Source organism: Heptranchias perlo, chromosome 30, assembly GCF_035084215.1.
Source record: "Heptranchias perlo isolate sHepPer1 chromosome 30, sHepPer1.hap1, whole genome shotgun sequence".
In the NCBI taxonomy this organism is placed as follows: domain Eukaryota; kingdom Metazoa; phylum Chordata; class Chondrichthyes; order Hexanchiformes; family Hexanchidae; genus Heptranchias; species Heptranchias perlo.
In genome coordinates, this window is record NC_090354.1 from 20,716,844 (window position 1) to 20,744,576 (window position 27,733).

Here is a 27,733-nt window from a genome sequence, read left to right on the forward strand (position 1 = left end):
TCATCCAGAGGGAAAGTAGGGAGTGTCACTGTGGTAATTATAATCAGGACACACCTTCTGCACCAGTCTATAGTCTGTGCTGTAAAATGAAATGTAGATACATATAACTTTAAAGGGCTTGGAACAGATCCAGGACACATGGCTTTGGGTCTGTTCCTGGTAACAAGTCTTGGATGGATCATAATTACATAGTGCAGTCTTCTTTGCCCTGTCAATTTTTTCATATTCGACGCGGCAGTTAAATATTTTGGAATCTTTGGCATCAATCGCTGTTTGTTGAGCCAGGTCGAATTCGACCGCTTTTGTAGGTGGCACAAGGCTAACTGATATATTTCCCTGGCCAGTGGAATTGTGGCGGAAGTACACACTGAATGTACCATTTCCATGGTCTACGATTTTCCCAGTGATGAGGAGGTTTAGTTTCACGGTTTTGATGTTTGAGTAAAAATCACCCCATCCAAACATTTTCTTAAATTTCCCAGTTTTAACAATTGGTCGTCTCTTGACTCTGGAGTGGGCATCTTCATGTTGATCTGACACATTTCCCAACCAATCCCAAATATCCTGTTTGGAGTAAGAGACCGGTGAGGAGTATGGAAATCCCAGTAGAGTGGAGTTCCCTGTGCTTGGCAGAGTCTGCATCATCCATTGGCTGAGGGGCGACATTTTGTTGCTTTTTATTAAGACATGCTTTTGTGTGCTTTTAGAGCCACTGGACTTCACATCTTCCGTGTTATTTGATGGATTTCCATGTGCAAAAGCAACCTGCAGAAACAGATACTAAATGTTATTTTAAAAAGATACACATGTGATTGTTCTTAAATGGACATGGTCAACACAAAACAATTTTTTTTGAAAACTCGCTGCAGCAGTTATGTAACTCACATTAAAAAGCACCATTGCTTGTGTGGTAAAAATAGTGATGCTCAGTTGTTCAGGTTTTTCTCCTTCAAACAAAAAAATGTCTGCTAAACGCTTTTCATGAGGATGGTTCCCCTTTAAATAGCAACTCTGCCCTAATTATAATTGGATACATAAATTGGTTACTTTGTATTATAGTGATGTTTTACACATGTGGTCAAAACAATGGAAATACAACAAACTGAAGGTAACTTGTGGATTTTGGGATCCTGTCTGAGGCTACGATGCTTTCCTTCAAGCCGATGCCTGAGAAGGTTCTAGGAACGACCTCCCGTTTTGGCTGCATCTAATTGATGATTCCGTTTTTTCTGTTTTGGCTTTGTTTAGGCTGAAATGTGTTACAGGATTAGTCAATCGCTGAATATGTACTGTATCTTTAAATAACAGAACAGTAAGTGGAACAACCATTCAACAAGTAGAGCAAGTGGGAACTTATTTGGATAAGAAGAAACATTTAATATATGTTACTGTATTGAGGGCATCTAACTCTCTATGAGGAATGTGTAAGTGGAGAGAATAGAACTGTAAGGCAAAGTTCCCTCCGTTGGGGTAATTGTTCTGCATTCAAGAGTCAATTTGGTGAAAGGTAATCCTGAGTGCCAGCAGCATGATGTCCTAATATGGCGGAGCACCTCCACACGGTAAAATAAAACTGGGCCTTCAATGTGTTGCAGCCTGGAATTGAGTTTCCAATCTCAGCCCTGCACCACAGCCTTGTTCAGAACCAAGGGAGGGAGGTAGATTTGGAGTAGGACACTTGCAGGCTGTTTGTACACATTCCTCAGTGTCCAATTCGGAGAGGATTTGATGGGACCCTGACAGTAAGTTGTACATGTGTTTTCCTCAGTTGTTGGTTTGTGGCTTTGGGATTTAAAGAAAGAGTGAGAAAAAAACAGAGGGAATCTTAAAGTGATGTTTTGTTTTTTTAAAAAAGGTTATTTGCAACTTTGTCTGGATTTATTCTAGAATGAAACAAGAAGCCAGTAAAGCTGAAGGTTTCACATCTGAATAAATAAAGTGGATTAATAATGAATTGGAAAAGATCGTCTTAAACACAGATTTGAAGATCAAAGAGAAATGGCATTATATCAGAGTCCAAAAACCTGAATGCACTGCATGTATTTCCTACAACAGACTGGAGTTTTCATTTTGAAAGAATTAGATGGTTATATATAATTTACACAATACATCTCCTTTTATTTTAACCGGAGAGGATTTCTATTAAAAATTTGGTACTATTTTCAGATCTAGCTTCTGGCTTACTGCCTTCCCTGTGGAAATAGAGAATTCCAAATGCCTCCTCATGCAGTGTGCATGCATTTTTTTTATTTCAATGATGAATCAGACTGGCTGTATGAGAAATGGATTATGATTAAGTTATATTGAAGATCAAGTGGAACAGTAACTGTGTTATAAAACTCTTGGGGCTCAATTTTATTGTGTGTTGTGGCAGCACTAGTGCTATCTTTTTCGTGTTTGTATTCAAATATGACTGCACCATGTGACTATTTCAACTATTGGTTAATATGGTTTTCTGCCATACTTCTGTACCAATGCTGCCAGTTTCAGCTAAAGCACTATGTGCTGTTAAATACACCTTACATGATAAAAATATATGAAAAATGTTCAGTTCTTCTGTGCTTGTCATCCACAGTAGCCAATATCTTGTGTACATCACAGGTCGGATATCTTGTGGCAAAGCCCACAATATCAAAAGGAACAAATGCCGCCTACACAAGTTGAAAGGCCTTCGATAAAGTCCCGCACAGGAGACTGGTCAAGAAGGTACGAGCCCATGGAATCCAGGGTGCCTTGGCACTTTGGATACAAAACTGGCTTAGTGGCAGAAGGCAGAGGGTGATGGTCGAAGGTTGTTTTTGTGACTGGAAGCCTGTGGCCAGTGGGGTACCACAGGGATCGGTGCTGGGTCCCTTGCTGTTTGTGGTCTACATTAATGACTTGGATATGAATGTAAAAGGTATGATCAGTAAGTTCGCTGATGATACAAAAATTGGTAGGGTGGTAAATAGCGAGGAGGATAGCCTCAGTCTGCAGGTCAGATGGGCGGAACAGTGGCAAATGGAATTTAACCCGGAAAAGTGCGAGGTGATGCACTTTGGAGGGACGAACAAGGCAAGGGAATACACAATGAATGGGAGGACCCTAGGCAAGACAGAGGGTCAGAGGGATCTTGGTGTGCAAGTTCACAGATCCCTGAAGGCGGCGGAACAGGTAGATAAGGTGGTAAAGAAGGCATATGGGATACTTGCCTTTATTAGCCGAGGCATAGAATATAAGAGCAAGGAGGTTATGATGGAGCTGTATAAAACACTGGTTAGGCCACAGCTGGAGTGCTGTGTGCAGTTCTGATCGCCACACTACAGGAAGGATGTGATCGCTTTGGAGAGGGTGCAGAGGAGATTCACCAGGATGTTACCAGGGCTGGAGCGCTTCAGCTATGAAGAGAGACTGGGAAGATTGGGTTTGTTTTCCTTGGAGCAGAGGAGGCTGAGGGGGGACATGATTGAGGTGTACAAAATTATGAGGGGCACAGATAGGATGGATACTAAGGAGCTTTTTCCCTTCGTTGAGGGTTCTATAACAAGGGGACATAGATTCAAGGTAAAAGGCGGGAGGTTTAGAGGGGATTTGAGAAAGAACTTTTTCACCCAGAGGGTGGTTGGAGTCTGGAACTCACTGCCTGAAAGGGTTGTGGAGGCAGGAACCCTCACAACATTCAAGAAGCATTTGGATGAGCACTTGAAATGCCATAGCATACAAGGCTACGGACCAAATGCTGGAATATGGGATTAGAGTAGACAGGGCTGATGGCCGGCGCGGACACGATGGGCCGAAGGGCCTCTATCCGTGCTGTATAACTCTCTAACTCTATGACTCTCTATGAAAGGGTGAAAGGTCGACACCACAGTGCAGCTGGTGGAGTGACAGGACAAAGGTTCGACCTTTTGATTCCCCACTTGCAAAGTCACTAAGACTCTTGTGAGGATGTGTTGAGTAGAGGACAAGTGCATTTCCATGGAGGGAGAAAATTGCTGAGAAGGTCACCAGACACTCCTCTCACTCCCTCCCAATGGCTGGTTATATGCGGCATCAACCTGGAAGCATATCAGACATGCCTATTTTTGCCCCAGTGTCACTAACCAGAAAAACAGCTCTACAAGAACCCCCTTCATCTGAGGGGGCACCACTAATATAATAATCTGAAAATGAGGTCCAATCAAACTTAGAGAAGCTTACATTAAAGCTAAATCATGTTATTATCCATATTAATTAAACAGTGTGTGTCCCGCTGTGCCCACCAGTCATGGAAAGCCTCAAGCTTACTGGTGACCATTTCATGTTCCCTCTCCAGGGCCACTCAAGCGCCAACAATTAAAGGCACCACTGGGAATCAAATCCATGATCAAGACAAGTGCTTAACTGGTGCCCAACTGCAGAGATTTCCAGACCATAAAAAATTTACGAACAGGAATAGGCCATTTGGTCCAATAGGCCTGTTTCTTTTTCATTGATCTTAACTCCCAACTACCTGCCTTCCCACCAACTCCCTCAATCTCTTCCTTCTCTAGAAGTGCATCTATCATTTCTTGAACAATTTATATTATTTGCATCAATGGATCTTCCTGGAAACTTGTACACAAGAGAAAGGGAAGAAAAATTAATAAAATATCTGAAAAATATAATTACATTTCTGACTTAAGAGAAATAATTTAAACACAAAGTAGCAATGCAGGGATTAGGTAAAAACACAAATAAGAAGGAGATACTATGATTAATTCCGCAATCCCAGTGGGGAAGCCAACTTGAGGGGAGTGCGGTCCGCGACAGGGTCACTGTAACCCCAATCCACGCTCCTTGGGAGCACAGCTCTCCAATGGAAATGGAGAATGGTAGAATTATCTCCATAATAGTTACAAAAATTAGAAGTAGGTCAAGAAAAAAACAAACTGAGGGAAGAAATAGCGAAGACAGCAATTATCATAGACATGAACTGGGACGATTTTATAACAGCTGATTTAATTGTTCCTATGAACTTTGTAATAGCTGGCACTAATCAAATTTTTATAACTCAATATTAAAGTGTTGGACCGCCTGGTCTGATTTAATGATCTGCTTATATTCAATAGTCATATAAACATACAACTTATCCTAATCATTTACAATGTCAGCTAGAAGGTTGGCTAATTACAATTCACAAAGCAAAGTTTAGGGGGAAAAAAGGTAACCAACTCAATTTGACCAGTTATATTTGTTACTTGCCAAGGCTTCTTCAAAGGGCAACCCTCAATAATTGGGCACCCAGACCCATGAATGATTTTTAAGGGTGGTCCAAAGTATTTGAACATTGTTGTGCTTGCCATGAAGCACAACCCTTAACTCTCCTGATTTAATTGCGATGTCTCAATTTTGCAAATGAATTTATCCTGACTTTGGAATTACATTTCCAAATTTTAAAATGCTTAAATACTCTTGTTCTTTTTGGGGTTAAGGAGTTGGGAGATCAAACAAGTCTGATGCTTAATGTTTTTATTTCTGTCAGAGGGATCAATGTTTTATTGATTTTTGATGGTATACAGTTTAAAGTATGTACTGTGAAAAATTGTTAGTCCCTCTGGTAGGGAGCCGTTGCTGAAACTCCCTTGAGTTGTATTTGAATTTGTAATCATGTATTAAACTCATTAACATGTAAATAGTAGTACGAGAATGAAGATATTCGATTATTTGAATATTCAGACCGCTGCACACAGTAAAATAAAATGTCCCTGATTTTGGCCATTTGTCCCCGATTTTTACATTGCAGGGTTAGATGATTGGTTTATGGTGAGCTAATGATTCCGGCAGTGTTATTTGGTGGAGGTGCAGGATGAAGACGAGCCGCTTCCCTATATCACCATTTATTGCTCTGTTTTATGCTCCATTGGTTGGAGGAAGCTTGGCAGCAGCCATTTTATGATGGACTTATGACATCATGAAGTTCCATCCACCATTATCCTGAATGGAGGCTTTAGATTTCCCTATTCACTGCATTAGCCAAAATACAGTGCTCCTTCGATATAACACCACTCTTGGGAACCAAGAGAAAACAGTGTTTTATGTGAAGCCCATTTAAAAACAGGACGAATAATATAAGCACTACAGTTATACATCAAAATCATCTGTGCTGTTGAAATGTATTGCTGGAAGTCAATGATAATACACTGGGATAGAGTTTCTCCAAGGGTTCTCCCAATCTTTGGCTGTAACTTCCGCAGAATCCCTGGAGAAATATTTACGCCATTTCTCGATGATCTTCTGTGAAGTTATGGCAGGACATCATGAAAACCCCGTGGAAATTCTACCTCAATGTAAATTTGGAACCCGAGTAAAAAGAGCTTTGCATCTAAATAGCTGTAAAATTGTGCATCATATCCAGAGACAGCTGCAGTTAACTTAAAACTCTAGGTTTGATAGCAGTCATTGCTAAAAAAAAAGTTTTTTTGTGTGGGGAAGTGGGTAGTGCAGTGGATTTGTCACTAGAAACTGGGTTCAAATCAAGCCCAGACTGATGCCTCTGCCTATGGGCTGTAAGGCTCCTATATGAAATGGGTTTGGACCGTCTCAATCCAGCTTGTAATGGGCATGGGCCTACAGCATAAAATGTGCCTTAATTTGCAATTTCATTTTGGAAGTGGAAGTAGGAAGTAGGAAGTCCTCTTCTGAGGTTGGGGCAGAGGCATTTTTGTTGGGGCAGAGTTGAGGGAGCTTAACTCTGCATCTGGCTGGCACACCCAACCTGGGAGTGTGACTTGCTGCTGATACTGGGTGCATGAAATGGGAAGAGCTCCATTTCCAAAATGAACATCCCTTACTTTGATAAGCACAAAAGTGAAAAAATAAACCTGACAATATTTTATTTACGTCCATTTCTGTCCCAAACATAAACAAACTTTGCTTTATTAGCTACTGCTGAGCTGAAGCCTGAAGAACATGGCACATTTCTGGTTGTTCTGTCGCTTTCTCTCATCTTACAAACAGCATTTATAGTCACATTTACCACTTCCAGTTCAAATCAGCGATCAATGGATGGCGGCAATACACATGCACACATGCAACACGCACATGCATGCACACATACGCATGTACACAATACAGACACACACTGTGTGCCGAACAAGGGCTCAAGCACATGCAAGTCAGTAATCCAATTTTTTTTTATTCGTTCATGGGATGTGGGCATCGCTGGCAAGGCCAGCATTTATTGCCCATCCCTAATGGCCCATGAGAAGGTGGTAGTGAGCCACCTTCTTGAACCACTGCAGTCCGTGTGGTGAAGGTTCTCCCACAGTGCTGTTAGGTAGGGAGTTCCAGGATTTTGATCAGTGATGATGAAGGAATGGCGATATATTTCCAAGTTGGGATGGTGTGTGACTTGGAGGGGAACGTGCAGGTGGTGTTGTTCCCATGTGCTTGCTGCCCTTGTCCTTCTAGGTGGTAGAGGCCACATGTTTGGGAGGTGCTGTCGAAGAAGCCTTGGCGAGTTGCTGCATTGCATCCTGTGGATGGTACACACCGCAGCCAAGGTGCGCAAGTGGTGAAGGGCGTGAATGTTAGGGTGGTGGATAGGGTGCCAATCAAGTGGGCTGCTTTGTCCTGGATGGTGTCGAGCTTCTTGAGCGTTGTTGGAGCTGCACTCATCCAGGCAAGTGGAGGGTATTCCATCACACTCCTGACTTGTGCCTTGTAGATGGTGGGAAGGTTTTGGGGAGTCAGGAGGTGAATCACTCGCCACAGAATACCCAGCCTCTGACCTACTCTTGTAGCCACTGTATTTATGTGGCTGGTCCAGTTAAGTTCCTGGTTAATGATGACCCCCTGGATATTGATGGTGGGGGATTCAGCAATGGTAATGGTGTTGAATGTCAAGGGGAAGTGGTTAGACCCTCTCTTGTTGGAGATGATCACTGCCTGGCACTTATCTGGCGCAAATGATACTTGCCACTTATCAGCCCAAGCCTGGATGTTGTCCAGGTGTTGTTGCACGCGGACACGGACTGCTTCATTATCTGAGAGGTTGCCAATGGAACTGAACACTGTGCAATCATCAGCAAACATTCCCATTTCTGACCTTATGATGGAGGGAGGGTCATTGATGAAGCAGCTGAAGATAGTTGGGCCTAGGACATTGCCCTGAGGAACTCCTGCAGCAATGTCCTGGGGCTAAGATGATTGGCCTCCAACAACCACTACCATCTTCCTTTATGCTAGGTTTGACTCCAGCCACTGGAGATTTTTCCCCGATTCCCATTGACTTCAATTTTACCAGGGCTCCTTGATGCCACTCTTGGTCAAATGCTGCCTTGATGTCAAGGGCAGTCACTCTCATCTCACCTCTGGAATTCAGCTCTTTTGTTCATGTTTGGACCAAGGCTGTAATGAAGTCTGGAGCCGAGTGGGTCCTGGCAGAACCCAAACTAAGCATCGGTGAGCAGGTTATTGGTGAGTAAGTGCCGCTTGATAGCACTGTCGACGACACCTTCCATCACTTTGCTGATGATCGAGAGTAGACTGATGGGGCAGTAATTGGCCGGATTGAATTTGTCCTGCTTTTTGTGGACAGGGCAATTTTCTACATTGTCGGGTAGATGCCAGTGTTGTAGCTGTACTGGAACAGCTTAGCTAGAGGCGTGGCAAGTTCTGGAGGAAAAGTCTTCAGCATTACAGCCGGGATGTTGTTGGGGCCCATAGCCTTTGCTGTATCTAATAATCAACCAGTGACTATCCTCTTTGGGGAGAGATAAGCTGAGTGTCTTTGGGGTCTAGTTGGCTCCAAAATGAGACAGCTGACATTGGGAAATTGGAATCGAGTTGGTTTTCTGCAGCAGACTTTGTAATGTAATACTTGAGTCATGTGGGTGTACAGTACTTCCGAGCACTGTTACGATTGACCGGACAGCTTGGCTCATGGACAGGATCTGGAGGCTAAACCTGTCACTAAGGGCTGCGATCCTTCCCATGTCATTCCAGATAACCCCGCAAGTCGAAGTCCTAGCTGGTAGAGTATCATAGTTGGACAAGCAACAGGAAGTTTACAAGTGCTCTGTGCTGGTAGGCTACGTGGTTTCAGCTAGTTAAATCTCCAACAGTAGCCTTGGTCACACTTGGGGGACCTCTTTCCTTGCCAGCCTGCAGTTAAATTCTTGGCTTAGGTTAGTGAGAGGGCTCCCTACGGGGAGAGAGTTTGTGCTCCACATCAGGCAAGTGGAAACTGTGTGTGGATTTTTCAGTAGGTTGGAGATTCCTAAACATGGTGATGCACTTCCATATGTGTCAGACATCCGGCTGACCAAAGAAAAAACAATTATATTGCTTGTGTATTAATAATTAATGGCTGCACATTCTCTTATTATACGAGCAGCACCATCAAAGAAATATTAAACTTGTAAATGAAGCTAATGTGTTTCTCCGGCAAGGGACTAATTCCATTAAAGGCCAACTTTGTAATTATTTTTTAGTGTGTTGTCAGAATGAGAACTCAGCAGGCATTTGAGGCAGAGTAATTAGTGGGTCCTGCCTGTCTGTGGCAGGGTGTGAAAGCACTGGTTGAAAATGATTTATGACTGTGTGCTGTATTCAGTAAATCTTTGCATTCTTTAGCTGAGATAGCTGAAACCGCAACTATGCAATTCATTTGAAAAGACAGGACGAAAGAAAAAAATGTATCTGAAATATTATTTTGGCATATTTTGAACACAGTAATACCGGACTATTTCATTTTTTTGGCACCCAACACATGCAGCTTGTCAAAGCTAATGAAAATAATGTATGTAAAACTGTTCTTAATATTTTATAACTTTGTCAGAGATTATCCTTTAATTTAATAAAGATAAAGCACGAGCCTAGGATGAAGGATTGCAGACAAATGCTGCGGTATTTTAAGAAACTGTTATTGTTTCTGTTTAAATAGATGACAAACCATCCTGGATCATTAACCACTTGACTTCTTTGGTCATTAAAAATTCAATCTATTTGTTATTTTCATTTCAATTATTTTTCTTGTTAGCCCCATCGTCTTGGCAGCAATGCTCGTAATACAGTGACTGTGTTGGACCAGGAGGCACTGTATGCTGTTCTATATCAATGCCATTTGTAAAGGTAAAGATAATGGCCCAAAAAAGTGCTGTCAAAATAACACCGAGGCTAGTAGTGCTCGCCGTTATTTATGCGCAAATGCTGCAGCAACTTCAAGAGAGGGCAGATGCATAATTAAATGTGGAAATCGAAAAGTTGCTGTCGGAGCTGCGCCACTCTGCTGTTAGCTTCACGAAAACGGCATCTCGAATACTGCCTCACCATTGAAATACAGTGAGCGGCCTCAAGTTCTTGTATTTGCGCTGTAGATACGAACTAAACTCGCCACAGAAAATTAAGTCAAGTAATTTCAAGTCTAAGTTGTAAAGGGTTAAAAACTGACTTTTACTATTATCAGCCCTAACCTCCTCAGTGAGTTGATGATGTTAAGTCAGTGTGCCACATGATCCTCCGCTAAAATGGTAACTTACTGTCTCACCGCCAAGCGCGGGTGGGACTCTTGACATTGCATAAATATACAGCTCAAACAGGGTTCAGGGTAGAGGAACAGGATGGGAACTCCGAGCAGCAACCAAGTTACCATCCCTACCCAAAAAGCAACCGGGTAATATAATTGCTTATTCTCTGTAAAATTACCGTTTCTTTACTTGTATTAATCCTTGCTTGTGTTCAAAATAAAAGAACAATCACTGTAACCAATTGGTGTCAGGCCCGACTTTGTCTTACAAAGTAGCCTTTTAGCAACGTGATAGACGTTACTTACTGCCAGTCAACCTCTCTGGCACTGAAAATTAACTATTACAAGTGTGGAGTCTCATTCCTTCAGGTTTTAATTGTTGGAGATACTTTTAAAAATGTAAAATTAAAAAAAAATGTTTTACTTTTTCTTTCTGTTTTTTTTCTCTTTTAATCCAATCTTTCTTTCCCTCTCTTTATTTCTCTTTCTGTACCTGATTTGACATTGAATTCACCCACTCGAATTTACACTTCCTTTTCAGTCCTTGCACTGTTAATTTAACAATCCTCCAATCTGATTGGTTAAGGAGATACACAGTTGCTTGCTCTGTTCACTCAGGTCCCAGATGCCCTGTAGAGGGCACCACGCCGTTTCCATCTCCCACATCCAGCAACTTGCAGGACAAAATATCATCGACATTGAACGGGCGAGAGTAAGTCTAACTAACAGCATGCGCCATTCGTTGGCCTACCATACCACTATATTTGGGCTAATGCTCCTAAAGAGATGCCAGGATGTGATGAAATACACTGCAGTATCATTCTGAAATAACTTCACGTGAATTTCGAATTCTGCTTCTCTCGAGCAGCGTGTTGCATGATTTCCCAGACAATATACTTAAAGCTTGTCTGTCAAAGTCTAATGACTAAATCAGTGGAGTGGTTGTGAGAATTGCAATAGCAACTCTGCATCCAGACACAACTTTAAAGGTTCACTGTCTTTGTCCTCGCAGAGCAGGGTTGCCAACTCTGGCTGGACCTGTTCCTGGAGGTTTTATCACGTGATCTCTCCCCTCCAACAGCCCCACACAATCAAACAGCCTTTTTCCCCCATCTCCAATATTTTTATAATTAATAAACAGGAGGGTTCAAAGAAAATGAAAAAAAAAACATAATTCTTTTAAATGCCCCTATGATTTTTCTGCCTGGTTGCTCGCAGCAGTGTCCAGGTGATTAATCTGTAATTCCTGGATAATGCAGGACAATCCTGCAGAGTTGGCAACCCTGTTGCAGAGGGAAAAGAACAGCCATGCTTTGTTCCGCTGCAGCACCAGAAGAGGCAGGAGCCAAATTAAATAGGGCAGACTTCAAAACATCTCTCTACTTTTTTTCTATGTTCCTACGTACCCATTGAAGGCTCTGGCTGAGACCAAAGCCTTCGGCAGGTAAGTAATGGGGGTGAACTAGAGGGAGAGGAGGCCTCTGCCAAGATCCAATCCCGACAGTTTCCCGCCAGAGGATTAGGTTCAAATTATCCCCCATATCAGTAAATCCTGTGGTATCAGAGCTTAAAACAGTTTCAACATTATTGACCAGCAATAGGAGATTACACGGATATATTTTTATACAAGGAATATTCAGAAGGTACAGCAAGTCCCTTTTCTCAGACGTATAATCAACATGAACATAAGAACATAATAGGAGCAGGAGTAGGCCGGACGGCCCCTCGAGCCTGCTCCACCATTCAATAAAATCGTGGCTGATCTTCCGCCTCAACTCCACTTTCCCACCCAATCCCCATATCCCTTGATTCCCCTGATGAAGATTGTTTTTCAGGATTAAAGTAAGGCAGGATTTTCCAGTATTGATGGTTTGACCCTACAGGTATCTTTAATGATTTTCCTTCCAGTAATTGCCTGGTTCCTATGATATACAGTAAGTTCAAAGTAACATCTGTAATGCTTCCAACAACAAACAGCACCTCCCAAAATGTCAAAGTGAAACATCACAAAATCAATCATCTTACAATCGGGTTAAAAGTGGCCAACTTAGAAAATCTTCGACTTAGGGGTTTATGGTCAAAATGAGAAGAGATTATTCTTGGTATCATAAGTAATATGCAGCAAAACAATACACAGAAATTGGAATATAAAAATCATCCAAAATCAATTAAATAATAAAGCAAAGCAATGCAACACATATATATATCGTTATAAAATATATTAGTCGATCTCTCATGGAGCTACTCACAAGGAGTGAAGACCATGTGTAGTGGGGTTAGAAGGTGAGGAATAATTGGACCAGGGCACACAGACATAATTCAGTCCCCATTTCTTTTAAATTTTAAAAGAAAGAAAGAAAAAACTTGCATTTAAATAGCACCTTTCACGACCTCAGGAGGCCCCAAAGTGCTTTACAGCCAATTGGGTACTTTTGAAGTGTGGTCACTCTTGTAGGAAACATGGCAGACAACTTGCGCATGCAAGGTCCCAGAAACAGCAAGGAGATAATGACCAGATAATCAGTTTTAGTGCTGTTTGGTTGAAGGATAAATATTGGTCAGGCCATCAGGGAGAACTCCTACGCTCATCTTCGAATAGTGCCATGGGATCTTTTACATCCTCTTGAAAGGGCAGCTGGGGCCACAGTTTAACGTCTCATCCAAAAAACAGCACCTCTGAAAGTACAGCACTCCCTCAATACTGCACTGAGATGTCAGCCTAGATTATGTGCTCAAGTCTCTGGAGTGGGATTTGAATCCACAACCTTCTGACTCAGAGGCGAGAGTGCTTCCACACATATACATGCTGTCTTTATTTTTATATCTTGCATTATAAATTCCTATGTCCAGATTTATAATGGAAACTGCCTTTGTAAACTTGTCACGGTGTATTTACAACCCCCATCTCCCCAAGTCAAGTCACTGCAACAAATATGAACATAGACATTTATAATGGAAAAAGCTGACAGGAAGTGCATGCAAGATTTTTAATATATTATAGATAGAAATCAAGGCTTGACTGCTTGCTCCTTTTGTCATCTTTTCTAAAATACCCTTCTATGTCCGATCCTCAAAATGAGTCAACTCCAGCCATTAGACATGACTGCACTCTCGAGTAGGTCTTGCAATCAGTGTATCAGGTACGTCGCAACAGAAGAGCTGCTACTGGGTTCCTCTTCTTGCTCTTGCTCCTCTTCCTTTCTTCTTGGTGGAGATAAGTGTAATACCACTTGTGCACAATTCACATTGTTGACGTCGTCACAGTTAGCCGCAGACAAGCCTATAAAATCCAAATTCTCTTCTCTTTCTCTATATGCTGCCAAATACTTGGTTTTGTGTTTCAGTGTAGTTTAAGCAGTTTGTTACTGACTTTAATGCATATCAACAGGCAGTAACAAAGTTAAAAGATAATTGTATAAAGTTGAAAATGTCTTTGGTCCTAGGAATTAAAAAACGTGCATGCCTTGGATCATGATCTTTTCGAATAACAAACTGCTTGTACAGTACCTTATGTGATTGTGAAATATGAGCCTTGTCTAAACAGGAACTGTACAGCCTGCAGACCTTTAGATTGTCATGCTTCAGGAATCTGTTGAACATCTGTTGATCGTGTCACTTATTAAGAACTATTTAGAAAGGTCAATGTCAGGGAGTGCACGGACACTTAGGCCCCGATATTAGAGTGGAGGGGGGATGACAGCAGGGGGGGGGAGAGTGAAGGTGCACGTGGCAAACCCGAATTAAAAAAACTTACCATTTCCGACGCGATCGCGATGTAATTGATGGTGATTAAAGTTATTTCTGGGTTTCGAGCCTGGCAGCCAGCCTGATTGACAGGCTGGCTGCCAATAGCAGCTGCAACGCCAAGGAGGGGGAGAGGGGAAGATCGTGGTGGGGGGGAAGAGGGGAAGATCAGCGGGGGGAAGGGGACGATCGAGGGGAGAGGTGAAGATCGGGGGGGAGGGGTAGATCGGGGGGAGAGGGGAAGATCGGGGGGAGAGGGGAAGATCGGGGTGAGAGGGGAAGATCTGTGGGGGAAAGGGAACGATCGAGGGGAGAGGTGAAGATCAGGGGGGAGAGGGGAAGATCAAGGGGAGGGGGACGATCGGGGGGGGGGAGAGGGTAAGATCGGAGGGGGGGAGAGGGGAAGATTGGAGAGGATATTGGGGGCTGAGAGGGACATCAGAGAGGGACATCGGGAGAAGAGGGGGAGATCGGAGATGGAGACATTGGGATTGGAGGCTGAGAGGGACATCGGACAGGGAGATATCAGACATCGGAGCAGGGTGGAAAGGGTGGATTTTGTGTTTTAACTTCGTGCAATTGTTCTTTATTTAATTTATTTATTTCATTTTTGCCCGATCCAGACATGAATTGGAAGGCATGGGAAAGCTGCCCAGGTAAGTTAAAAATCATTCTAACTACCTAATGTGTCACAAGTAAAGTACCTTAAGTATCTCAATGAGGTACATTTGGTTCTTTAACTATCATCCCGCCGGCTTTAATTGCTGGGGGGACTTGGAAGTCGGCGGGTTGCAGACGGCTTCCGAACCCGCTCTGCATTTTTGCAATTTTCGCAGCTCCCCCCTCCACAGCAATTTAAGTTTAAAATTGAGCCCTTAGTCTTGTCAACACAACCTAGTCCAAGTGGCTGGGGCTTGCACTCAGTGACCAGAAGATAACTGATTAATCAAAGTGGCAGTTGATGGTAGGAGGAGCCTGGCAAACTAAGAGAGCCAGGAGGATCGATGCTGTTGTCACCAGATAGCTGAGTAAATCTGAAGTGTGATTCAAAGGTAGGACTTCAAAGAGAGGTGGGAAACAAAAAGATAAATTTGATGTAACTGCCGGAAGTTGTCTGCAGAAATAAAATCTGAGTAACAAGGAGCCCGAAATACATGAGATTTGCATCTTTGGGTTATTTTAAACATACAGCGATAATATAAATAATCAAAGAGCCATTGATATAAATGCCTCAAAAGACCGTCTGGAATAAGAGTGACAAAAGTTGATTATCTCAGAAGGAGTAATGAATGACAGACCCGGTGCTGCAAGAAGTAGGAATGACATGGTATCAAGTGGCTACGGAAATGAAGAGGCGATTACTGATGAGTCACTTTGGAGCTGACGGAGAAACCTGACCACAATGAGAAGGAGTGGGAGAGATCAAAGTTCTAATTGCTTTTGTAATGTAAGATACCAAGAATTGTAAATCTGAGGTTTACAAGGGATAATCAAGCCTTAATTAAAACTGTGAATCAGTATGAAGACCTTTACACCGTCATTGTCAGTTACTCTTTGTGCTGGATTGCTGTGCTGAAGACTTCAGAGCTGGGTGCAGATCACTGGGGGGGAATTTGAAGGCTGAATTTTAAATAAATTACTTCAGTTGAGGTGATTCCTGTGGCATGTGCTGGTTCTTGGCAGAAGCTTTGTGCTTCTAGTGGAGAAAGTGCCCATCAGAGAAAATTCCTGCCCATAGTTTCACCACCAATTAAAGAAGACACATTTACCTGAGGAAGGAGGAAGCCTCCGAAAGCTTGTGAATTTAAAATAAAATTGCTGGACTATAACTTGGTGTTGTAAAATTGTTTACAATTGTCAACCCCAGTCCATCACCGGCATCTCCACATCACATCAGATTCAATAGGCTATAGTCTTGGCTGCACTCTTCAGGAACAAGCAAACTTGTGATAAGAGACACTCCACCTCACACAGAAATTCAGCAGTTTCGCTCAACATCTTAACAGTACACAATGTGGCAATGTGTCGGATTCTCTTCTATCACATCAAATGATTGATTGTGTGTCATACCTCTCCACTGTCCTGCTTTTGTCGGGATGTCCCGTCAAACAATAATGCTGAGGAAAGCAATGGCAAACTCCCAAGCCAATAAAATCAGCTGATTCTAAAGGAAAGGGCACTCCCACCCCAAGCATCAGCGTGAATGCCGCCCTGTTATTATTGCAGTTTGAATTTAAAAAGTGGGACAGATGCACTAACCTTAGCCCAATGATGCTGTGCTCTATGGGGAATCAGTTAGAAGCTCCTTCTGCCAATCCATGGCATCATAATATTACAATCTATGGGTTGAGTTGATGGGCATGATTGTAATATGGAGACAATTATAGGACTTTGAGCTGAGGAATGCTATATTGCATTTCACACAAGTAAATCTCTTTATTTTCAAAGCAGGTGCACAAATTTCATTGTGTAATCTCTCCTCATCCCAAATCAATAGGAAAACAACTGTCAATGGGATAGACACAGAGAAATCACAGCACTGACACCAAAAGGAAGCTCCTACTATGCACAATATAAAAATCCATATAATTATATACCAAATACAAAGGCAGGAACTTATCACTTCATGTTTAACAACAGGGAGTAATAGTTTGGTTCTTATCTAAAAGGCAGAGAGGATTTACATTGAAGCTGCAGCTGTCAGAAGACAGCAGCCATGTAGATATGGATAAAATATTAGCTCGGCACATGATGCTTATTAGGCAGGAACTTCAACTAAGGCCTTTATCCTGCATATAAAAAAAATAGCCTTTCCCAGTCCCCCTCCACATGGCTTATTGGATCGAATTCCACTTTAAGACTGGAGCTCATAATCTAAGTTGACTTTCCAGTGCAGCACTGAGGAAGTGCTGCTTTGTCAGAGGTGGCTTCCTTCAGATGAGACCTTAAACCAAAGTTCCATGTGCCTGTTCAGTTAGATGGATATTAAAGATCCCATGGCATTATTTGAATAGTAGAGAGCCCTGGCCTTCATTCCTCCCTCAATCAATATCACCAAATATAGGTAAACTGTTCATTGGTCTCATTGCTGTTTGTTGGAACTTGCTGTGCACAAAATGGCAGCTGTCTGCACCTACATTACAACAGTCACTGCACTTGGAGACATTTGAGATGTGATAAAGCACAATATAATGCAAATCTTCTTTTAAATTTTTCTTTAAACCAACAAGACCAATAATCACAATTTCCTTATTGATTTTGTACCATTGTTTAGTGTGCACGATTTATGGCATTTCTATCTCTCTTCTATCCTCATGAATTGGATGTATTAAAACAATAATGTAAAACTGCTAAACTGTTAAAGTACACCATTCAAAATTCCAATGATATTATGTCGGACTAATAACAGGGATTAAAATCTGTTCCGCATCCAACAGCACCGTATGATTGCATTACTCTACAAAACTGGATGGCGGGACCTCGAGGCAGCTAAAATATTTGGCTGCTGTCTCACAATGTGATACACACTTCTGGATGCAGGGCACATCTACATAGTGTGTCGTGGCCTGTGGAGTATAACAGAGTCCTGCTGTATGTCAGCATTCTGTGCTGCCTGTAATGAGCCTTTGCTGCTGCCAACACCGCAGTGTAAATCAGATGAGACACCTCAGCCAAGCATCTGGTAAAAACATTTGAAGTAAATCCACTAACAACCTTAAGGACACAGGCAGTACATTTGCCCAGTGTAGTTAAAGCCTTAGAAATGCACATCTAATTAGCTGGAAAAAAATATTATATCAGGACATCAGGATAATTGGATTGAATGGGAATGGTATTTTTGGAGCTCTTTACTAGGATCAGTTTCTTTCTTTGACCAGGCGTTCTGTTCAGTGTCGATTCTAAATATTATGGACAGCACACCCTACAATAGCAGTATTCATTCTGTAAAAGTCTGTGGGAGGTGAACAGAGCTTAGCCATATTCTTGGAGGAACTTGGGCCCTGTGTCTCCCCATACACTTTCAGGGTGTGGTTATTCTGCCACTGATGTAAAATGGTTTCGGGTGTTAATCAAGGTAAAAGTAGCATTATACCCCCGGAGACCGGTGAGCGCACTGAAGCTGAACGGTGTGGAGTTTCTTTAATGGAGTTATACTGCATTCGGTGCAAACTCAAACTGGGGGATGGGTTTCCCCAAAGCGTTATCCCGGCAACTAGCCAAAAGAACTCTTCGGCCGGTAACTTGGGTAGTCCTGCTGGGAGGCCCGGTCTTTACTGAGGACTCCAGGCAACCACAATATCAGCCAGTTCCTGGGAAGACCTCAATCTGAGGATGGGGGAAAGGGGAACCGGACGCCGCAGCGGGGCAGGCTGGGTTTGAGGAGCAAAAGTGCCCCTTCTAGCCCCACAAAAATGAAGAGGAACTTACCTTTGGGTCCCATTCGGCCCGCTAATACTAGCCAGATGGTGGACCATTCCATGGATAAGATTTTAGCGCCAGAGACACTGAGGTTGGGACACATTGTGGGAGATGTTGCAGGGGTGGAAATGAGCAATCTTGGTGATGGGCAAGATGTGGGGTGTGGTGTGAAGAACAGCTTTGTGTTCACCTTGGCTCAATGGTAGCACTCTCACCTCTGAGTCAGAAGGTTGTGGTTCAAGCCTCACTCCAGAACACATAATTTAGGCGGATACTTCTGTCAGAACTGCTGGGTTTCAGATGAGTTGTTAAACCCAGGCCCATATGTCTGCTCAAGATGGATGTAAAAGATCTTACGGCACTATTTGAAGAAAAGCAGGGGAGTTCTTCCAGTGTCCTAGTCAACATTTACCTCTCAACAAATACCACCAAAAACAGATTATCTGGTCATTTATCTTGTGCAATTTGTGTGCAATTTGGCTGCTGTGTTCATCTACATTACAACAGTGACTAAACTTCAAAATTATTCATTGACTAAGTAATAAATTTCTCCTCTGCAGAGATTCTGAAAAGACCTGAACAGTTTCAGGAAAATCGTCTCCTTTTATTATTATGTTAAATCGTTCCAATTCACAACCGTTCAGTAGAGTTTTACAGGTATAGTGAAACCAGCTAAAGATGTTAGAAACATTGCCATCTGTTATTCAAAAGGTTTATCTTCATTTAGCAAAATGTTAGCAATGTTTTCTGAGGTGCTTTTACACTACAGGAGTGCAGCCAACTGAGATGCACAAGCATCCCTCAATCAGCTGCATCACAGAGTGAAGTCACTTTTTCATTCAGCATTTCTTTAGAGGGTCTTTTACATCATAGACCAGATCTTGGGAGAGAAACCCAATAGTGTCCCTGATCTCCCTGTGAACCAGCAGCAAAAGGAAAGTGCAGGCACAGAGAGTAGCTGTGTGATGACATCAACTACTGATGTCGTAACATGCACAGCATATACAGGCTGGGCCATATATTTGATGACGTCACAATGTGACATCTTGAATTCAAAGGGGACGTGCCTTAGTCATGTTGCAGCTGGTTTGATAGATGGCTGGCACTAAGAACCAGGGAAAAATGGGTCGTCCTGGCTACCAGTTTAATAAAATCCACCAGTTTTACTTCATTGACTGCCGGTTGAGGAGACCTGGGCTACAGGAGCCAATGGCCAAAGAACAATACAAAAAGGTCTAAGTTCAGATTGCAGGAGAATGATGCTTATACGCTGGTTGCCCATGTTTACATTATTAAGACCAGCTCCCTTATCCTGACAGCAGAATTGTAGACTCACATTTTTGTCACCAATGACATCCATTGTAATTGCGACCATAGTACTATCTGTCCTCAACCCTTGGATGATGTTTGAGATGGTCGACTACTCCAACCTCCTCCGCCATCTGTACTCATCACCCCCTTTACTTCAACCTCACTTGATTCCACTCCGAATGATCATATCATAACCAGCATATCTTCTGCAACACAGTTACCTCAGGAGTGTCCCATGGTGACATCCTTGATATTTCCCTGTCTATGTACTGCCCCTTGGCAGTATTTTCCACAGATACGGGGCCAGATTCCATATGGATGCTCATGACGTCCAGCTCTACTTCACCGCTTCCATCTTCAATTCCATGACCACCATTATGTTGTCTGACTGTTTCTCCAACAACAAGTCATAATGATCCAAAATTTTCTTCAACTAAATGTTGGCAAGAACTAAGACAGCTCACACCAAAAACTATGCACCTTAGCCTCCCAATCCGATTTCCCTCCTCAGCCGCTCACTCAGACTGAACCCGATCATGCATAACCTCGGTGTCCTGCTTCACCCTCAGCTATGCTTTCAAACCCCAATCCAGTCCATCATCAAGATCAACCTCAACAACATGGTACACCTTCACCCTTACCTCACCCCAACACTTATCTTTGTCTTTGTCACTTCCAGGCTCAACTTCTTCAACACTCTCCTGGATGGTCTCCTCAGTCCAACCCAACATAAACTTCAACTTGTCCAAAACACCACTGCCTGCATTCTATTCTGATCTCTATTGACTCCCAGTCCCACAACCCATCAAATTAAAAATCCTTATCCTCATCTACAAGTCCCTACATGGCCTCACCTCTCTCTGTTCTCACAACTTCCTCGAGCCTAATGATTAGCACACTCTTCCATCCATGTGTCCCAGCTTCATATTCAGTAGCAGAACTTTGAGCCACTTTCGGGGTGATTTTAAACCCCAAGAACAGGTGGGTTGGGAGCGGGTGGGAGTTGAAAATAGTTGTTTTTTTGGGTCACAACCGCAAAATTTTCGGACTTTGCATTCCCAGTGGGAAACCTGTATTTTTACACCTCGACGTTAAACCTGGAAATAAAGCCGATCACGATCCAAAAAACAACTTTTTTCAACTCCCACCCGCCGCCAACCCACCCGTTCTTGGGGTTTAAAATCACCCCCTTTGATACTACATTGGGAATTCTCTCCCTAAACTGCTCCCTCCAACTTGTTAACTCTCTTACCTCCTTCAAAGCATCCTAAAAACCTCTGTCTCCGACCACTTTTTTTGTCACCTCTGCTGCCACTTCTACTACGAATGCCTGACTTCCATTTTGAAGTCATTTCTTAAGTTCCATGCAATGCTTTCTAAATAAATGCACATTTTTGTCTATGCTTCTGCCAGTGGACTAAGAGAGTCAGTTTTAGCAATGTAAATATGGGGAGCCAATGCTTATTCATCGCACTCTTGAGCCAAACATGCAGCAAATGTAAAAATACTTTAAAAAAACCATCATTCCAGGAACCAGCAGCATTGTAGACCCATAAAGATGAGAGGGGCCACTGCAGTGAAAGACCAGCTCCCATCTCGGAGTATAAAAGGGGGAACCAGGTGAACAGCGGTCACTTTCTTGAAACAGGAAGTCATTTTAAAATGTCAATAAGAGAGTCCTTGGAAGCTTTACATCGATGCAGCAAGAAACAAGGATCAACAAGAGAAAAACAAAACTAATGCTGCTTAACTAGCTACAGCCCCCATGCTGTAAAACTGCCCCACTTTATTGCATGGCAGTTTCCATGTCACTGAGTCCACATGGTAATAACTGCACTTTGCACACTCTCGCACCTGTACACCTGTTTTACAGTCTTTATTCAGGGCCTCTTGCCATGGTCACATCCTGTGCTAATGTTTCACTGGCCTGTATGGGAAAGGAGTGAGAAGTTCAGCTGTTCAGCCCTCCATGGCCAAAGACATGTCCACCTTTCCCTCTGTTGGTAAGTATGTGTTGCCATAGGAGGTGGCACTCCTGGAAAGGTCGGGTAATGCCATCTCTTGACGCTGTACACTGCTTCCGACAAAACTTCCCACTAACCTCGGAGCCTCCACCCAAGAAGTAAACAGGGTATAAAATATCGCGTCTGCTGCTTTGAATTCCTCTTCCTTAAGTGCACCACCAGGTTACATCCGAGAGCTCTAACTGGTCAGATCTAAAATTAGTGATTTCCTGCTACCTCTATAAACTTTATACAATATGTTTTGTATTTTAGTCAGCATAACAGTAGGGAGCAGCCAAAAATAGATGTAAACTGATAGATGTCTCATGAGTTTGACCATAGTAGTTGCTGGGTGTGAAAGAACAAATTAACTTGCATTTATATAGTGCCTTTCATGATCTCAGGACATCCCAAATCGCTTTACAGCTAATGAAGTACTTTTGAAGCACACAGTAAGGTCCCACAAACAGCAATGAGATAATGAGAGCAGATATTCTGTTTTAGTGATGTTGGTTGAGAGATAAATTTTGGTCAAGACACCAGGAGAACTCCCCTGCTCTTTTTTGAATAGTGCCATGGGATCTTTTATGTCCAGTGGAGAGGGCAGATTGATGTCTCATCTGAAAGACAGCACCTCGAACAGTGCAGCATTTGCTCAGTACAACACTGGACTATCAGGCTAGGTTATGTACTCAATCTGTTTGGAATGGGACTTGAACCCACAACCTTCTCACCCAGAAGTGAGAATGCTACCACTGAGCCAAGGCTGAAATTATACTGGGAAAACCAGCAGAAATGTTCCAGCCACCCTTGTTCAGGAAGTGATTGAAAGAAAAAACTTGCATTTATATAGCACCTTATGTCCTCAAATTACTCTTGTTGTTATGTATGTAAACATGGTAGTCAATTTTCACACAGCCACGTCCCAAAACAGCAGATGTGAAGAATGACCAGTTAAAACTTTTTTTTTTGATGGTGTGACTTGTAGAAGGAACATTGACCACGACACCAGGAGAGCTCCCTGCTCTTCATTGAATAGTACCAGGAGACCTTTATGTGACCACCTGAATAAGCCTTGGTTTAACATCGCATCTAAAAGATGGCACATCTAACAATGCGGCATTCCCTCAGGGCTGCCCTGAAGCATCAGCTTAGATTATGTACTCAAGTCCTGGAAGAGGGTTTGAATCCACAACTGTCTGAGTTGAGAGAGCTATCATTGAGTCAAGCTGATAAGATTTGGTATTTGAATGTCTGCATAGCAAGAACAGAGCTCCAGGTAATTCTATCTGGGAGAAAGTTCCACAGGCAGAGAAGCTGGGCCTCCATTTTCCAAAGGCTTCTTTTTTTGGATTGATACAGCATGTTGTGTTATAACTGCAGCTGCTCTTGTATTTCTGGCACAAGCAATGAAATCTGACTGAACGTTAGCAGCTCTGGTGGCTCTGTTCCAGTTATAATATTGTAGAAGATGGACAGCTCAAGCAAATTTCTTGAGTGTTGGAAGAAGCTGGATTCTGGCATGGCATAGCCCAACCTCATTATGTCAACTGGTCTGCGTGCCTTTGGATTGTAGTCGGTCCAGTGGCAACAGATGGGTTTCCACTGCAGCCTGCCAATCGGCGTTGCAGTGTTGTATCGCTGAGTTGAAAATTATCTTTTGCAAAAAATAGGATATTGGCAGGAAGTCTCCAATCTTTAACTGTTCCAGCACCACTGATATAACTTGGTTCAATAGTATCCCACTCCCTGGGCCACCAATGAGCTCTTATATTGAATGCTTCAGGCATTTGAAGGTTAGCCAAAAACAAATAAAATCAGAGATTGACCTGGTTCCTCAAATGCATACTCAGCGTAAACTTTAATACTCAGCCTTATGATTGCCTCAATAATATGTAAAGCATTGCTTATGTGTGCACTGGGTCAAAAAAAATGGCAGTAAGATGGAGGCACAGTGTGTAACTGGAAAGCACGCAGCATAGAATTCTCTGGAGCTGCTGGCAGTCTAAGGGTTAAATTAGGTTGTAGTAATCCATGCAGATGCCATCACTTATGTTAACTTTTCTACCACCATCTTATGATGTGAAATCTGATTTTTTTTCCCCTTCCATCTGTGGGGAATTCCTTATTTTGTGTGATTCTTGGATGCTGGGCGAATAGTCAAGCAAAGACAGTCACGTTAATCAAAAGTAATTATTTAATGGTGTTTTTCATACAAGCATTCATGAAGCAAAATCAAACCATAGTATGACTTTCCTCTATAAAATCCCGTTATACACTTAATAATTTGCAATGTTATTATGTAATGACTTAAGAATTCATACACACATCTAGCAAATCATTAATACATATACAACCTTTAAACCAAGGCTTTTGCTCATCGGGGCTGAAGGTTGATCAGCTCCTCAGAACCTGAGGTCCTCTTCTTCTTGCTTGATGTTCAACTGCAGTGTGTGTTCCTTGTGACTGCCAGGTGGTGAAGAGACTGTTCTTCTCTCAAAGTCTTCTTCAAATATTGCTTTTTTACCAATAGGACGTAAAATTGGGGAGGGTCATTTTTTTTGTCCAATCGCTCCCTGAGGCTACGCCTCAATCATTAACATACCTCAATGATTGACAATTTAGGCTTTGATCATGTGACTGGAGACCCTTTGATGTAGGAAAGACCATGTTTTTTTTTATTCGTTCATGGGATGTGGGCATCGCTGGCAAGGCCGGCATTTATTGCCCATCCCTAATTGCCCTTGAGAAGGTGGTGGTGAGCTGCCTTCTTGAACCGCTGCAGTCCATGTGGTGAAGGTTCTCCCACAGTGCTGTTAGGAAGGGAGTTTCAGGATTTTGACCCAGCAATGATGAAGGAACGGCGATATATTTCCAAGTCGGGATGGTGTGTGACTTGGAGGGGAACATGCAGGTGGTGTTGTTCCCATGTACCTGCTGCTCTTGTCCTTCTAGGTGATAGAGATCGCGGATTTGGGAGGTGCTGTCGAAGAAGCCTTGGCGAGTTGCTGCAGTGCATCCTGTGGATGGTACACACTGCAGCCACTGTGCGCTGGTGGTGAAGGGAGTGAATGTTTAGGGTGGTGGATGGGGTGCCAATCAAGCGGGCAGCTTTGTCTTGGATGGTGTCGAGTTTCTTGAGTGTTGTTGGAGCTGCACTCATCCAGGCAAGTGGAGAGTATTCCATCATACTCCTGACTTGTGCCTTGTAGATGGTGGAAATGCTTTGGGGAGTCAGGAGGTGAGTCACTCGCCACAGAATACCCAGCCTCTGACCTGCTCTTGTAGCCACAGCATTTATATGGCTGATCCAGTTAAGTTTGTGGTCAATGGTGACACCCAGGATGTTGATGGTGGGGGATTCGGCGATGGTAATGCCGTTGAATGTCAGGGGGAGATGGTTAGACTCTCTCTTGTTGGAGATGGTCATTGCCTGACACTTGTCTGGCGCGAATGTTACTTGCCACTTATCAGCCCAAGCCTGGATGTTGTCCCGGTCTTGCTGCATGCGGGCTCGGACTGCTTCATTATTTGAGGGGTTGCGAATGGAACTGAACACTGTGCAATCATCAGCGAACATCCCCATTTCTGACCTTAAGATGGAGGGAAGGTCATTGATGAAGCAGCTGAAGATGGTTGGGCCTAGGACACTGCCCTGAGGAACCCCTGCAGCAATTCCCTGGGGCTGAGATGATTGGCCTCGAACAACCACTACCATCTTCCTTTGTGCTAGGTTTGACTCCAGCCACTGGAGAGTTTTCCCCCTGATTTCCATTGACTTCATTTTTACTAGGGCTCCTTGGTCAAATGCTGCCTTGATGTCAAGGGCAGTCACTCTCATCTCACCTCTGGAATTCAGCTGTTTTGACCATGTTTGGAGCAAGGCTGTAATGAGGCTTGGAGTTGAGTGGTCCTGGCGGAACCCAAACTGAGCATCGGTGAGCAGGTTATTGGTGAGTCAGTGCCGCTTGATAGCACTGTCGACGACACCTTCCATCACTTTACTGATGATCGAGAGTAGGCTGATGGGACGGTAATTGGCTGGATTGGATTTGTCCTGCTTTTTGTGGACAGGACATACCTGGGCAATTTTCCACATTGTCGGGTAGATGCCAGTGTTGTAGCTGTACTGGAACAGCTTGGCTAGAGGCCCAGCTAGTTCTGGAGCACAAGCCTTCAGCACTACAGCCGGGATGTTGTCAGGGTCCTTAGCCTTTACTGTATCTGGTGCACTCAGCCGTTTCTTGATATCACGTGGAGTGAATCGAATTGGCTGAAGACTGACTTATGTGATGGTGGGGATATCGGGTGGAGGCCGAGATGGATCATCAGCTGACGGAGGGCAGTAGGTGGTAATCAGCAGGAGGTTTCCTTGCCCACGTTTGACCTGATGCCATGAGATTTCATGGGGTCCAGAGTCAATATTGAGGACTCCCAGGGCCACTCCCTCCTGACTGTATATCACCTCTGGTGGGTCTGACCTGCCGGTGGGACAGGACATACCCAGGGATGGTGATGGAAGAGTCTAGGACGTTGGCTGAAAGTTATGATTCTGTGAGTATGACTATGTCAGGCTGTTGCTTGACTAGTCTGTGGGGCAGCTCTCCCAATTTTGGTACAAGTCCCCAGATGTTAGTGAGGAGGACTTTGCAGGGTCGACTGGGCTTGGTTTGCCTTTGTCGTGTCTGGTGCCTAGTGGTCCGATGCCGGGTGGTCCGTCTGGTTTTATTCTTATTATGACTTTTTTTAGCGAGATTTTACAACTGAGTGGCTTGCTAGGCCATTTCAGAGGGCAATTAAGAATCAATCACTTTGCTGTGGGTCTGGATCTGCTCGAACGATGGGTTGTAAAAGGGTCCCTTTACTGTCCCTGTTTATGGCCTTTCATGTAGAGATAGCCCCTTTCAATTCTACGCACAGACATTCTTAATGGTCCTTACGTCTCCAATTTTGATTGCTTCACTGGCTTCAAATCCATTCCTATACCATTTGATCATATGCTGGATGCAATACTATTTGATGTTTTACAAATCCCAGTTCTTTTGAACAGATTACCAGATAGGAATGAGAGGCCCATGCTTTTTTCACACCTATCATTGCTTTCCTGATCCAAAGCCTTTGATGTATGTCCTTGTTGCCTCTTCTTACATTACCCCCTGCTGTATTGAAAAGCTTGTGCTTCTAAAAGCCTATGTGTTTTGAAAGCCTGACAACATTTTAAGCTCAATATTATCCATCTATCTTATTTATTTAATAATCTAGATATCTATTCGCAGTACAAGGTCTTCAATCCCGAAACTCATACTTCTCCAATGACATCAGCGTCAGTGAGGGAAAAACAGGATTTGCGAGAAAACATTTTACCACAGCACTTTGCAGGCTTTCAAATGTCTTTGTTTAAAAGGGGTACAGTTAACCCTTTCCTTCAAATGTCTTTTGTTAAAGGGGTTTTGAACCTCACACCTCCTTGAGTCCACAAAAATAAAATGGCTGCTCAGAAGTTGCTTCAGAAGTTGCCCATGTGGAGACCCAGCTTCACTTCCAGCTCCACAAGGAAAGCGGAGGTGGACGAGGGACTTACCCAACACGCAGCAGTGCTATTGAGGCGAGGTTGTTGAACTTTTTTCTGTGCTGCAAAGTAGTCCTGGGGTTCAAGGAGGTACCACAGCCACCTCCCTCCATAAAGATTGTACTGACTGTCCCTCCTGCTCCGTGTCTCCACCATAAAGACACGCAGGTCCATGCAGGCTTGAAGTTTGCCACTGCGATCCTGCGACCTGGCTGCCAT

General features: G+C 43.2%; 1 protein-coding gene across 1 annotated transcript; it reads right to left on the reverse strand.

Annotated features, from left to right (window-relative positions):
- Positions 1 to 27,733, reverse strand: LOC137300070 (neurexophilin-1-like). Its single transcript, XM_067969166.1, has 2 exons — positions 27,527 to 27,733; positions 1 to 765 (listed from the first exon to the last, which is right to left on the reverse strand). Exons 1-2 carry the CDS (start codon positions 27,731 to 27,733, stop codon positions 1 to 3), a joined length of 972 nt encoding a protein of 323 aa, XP_067825267.1.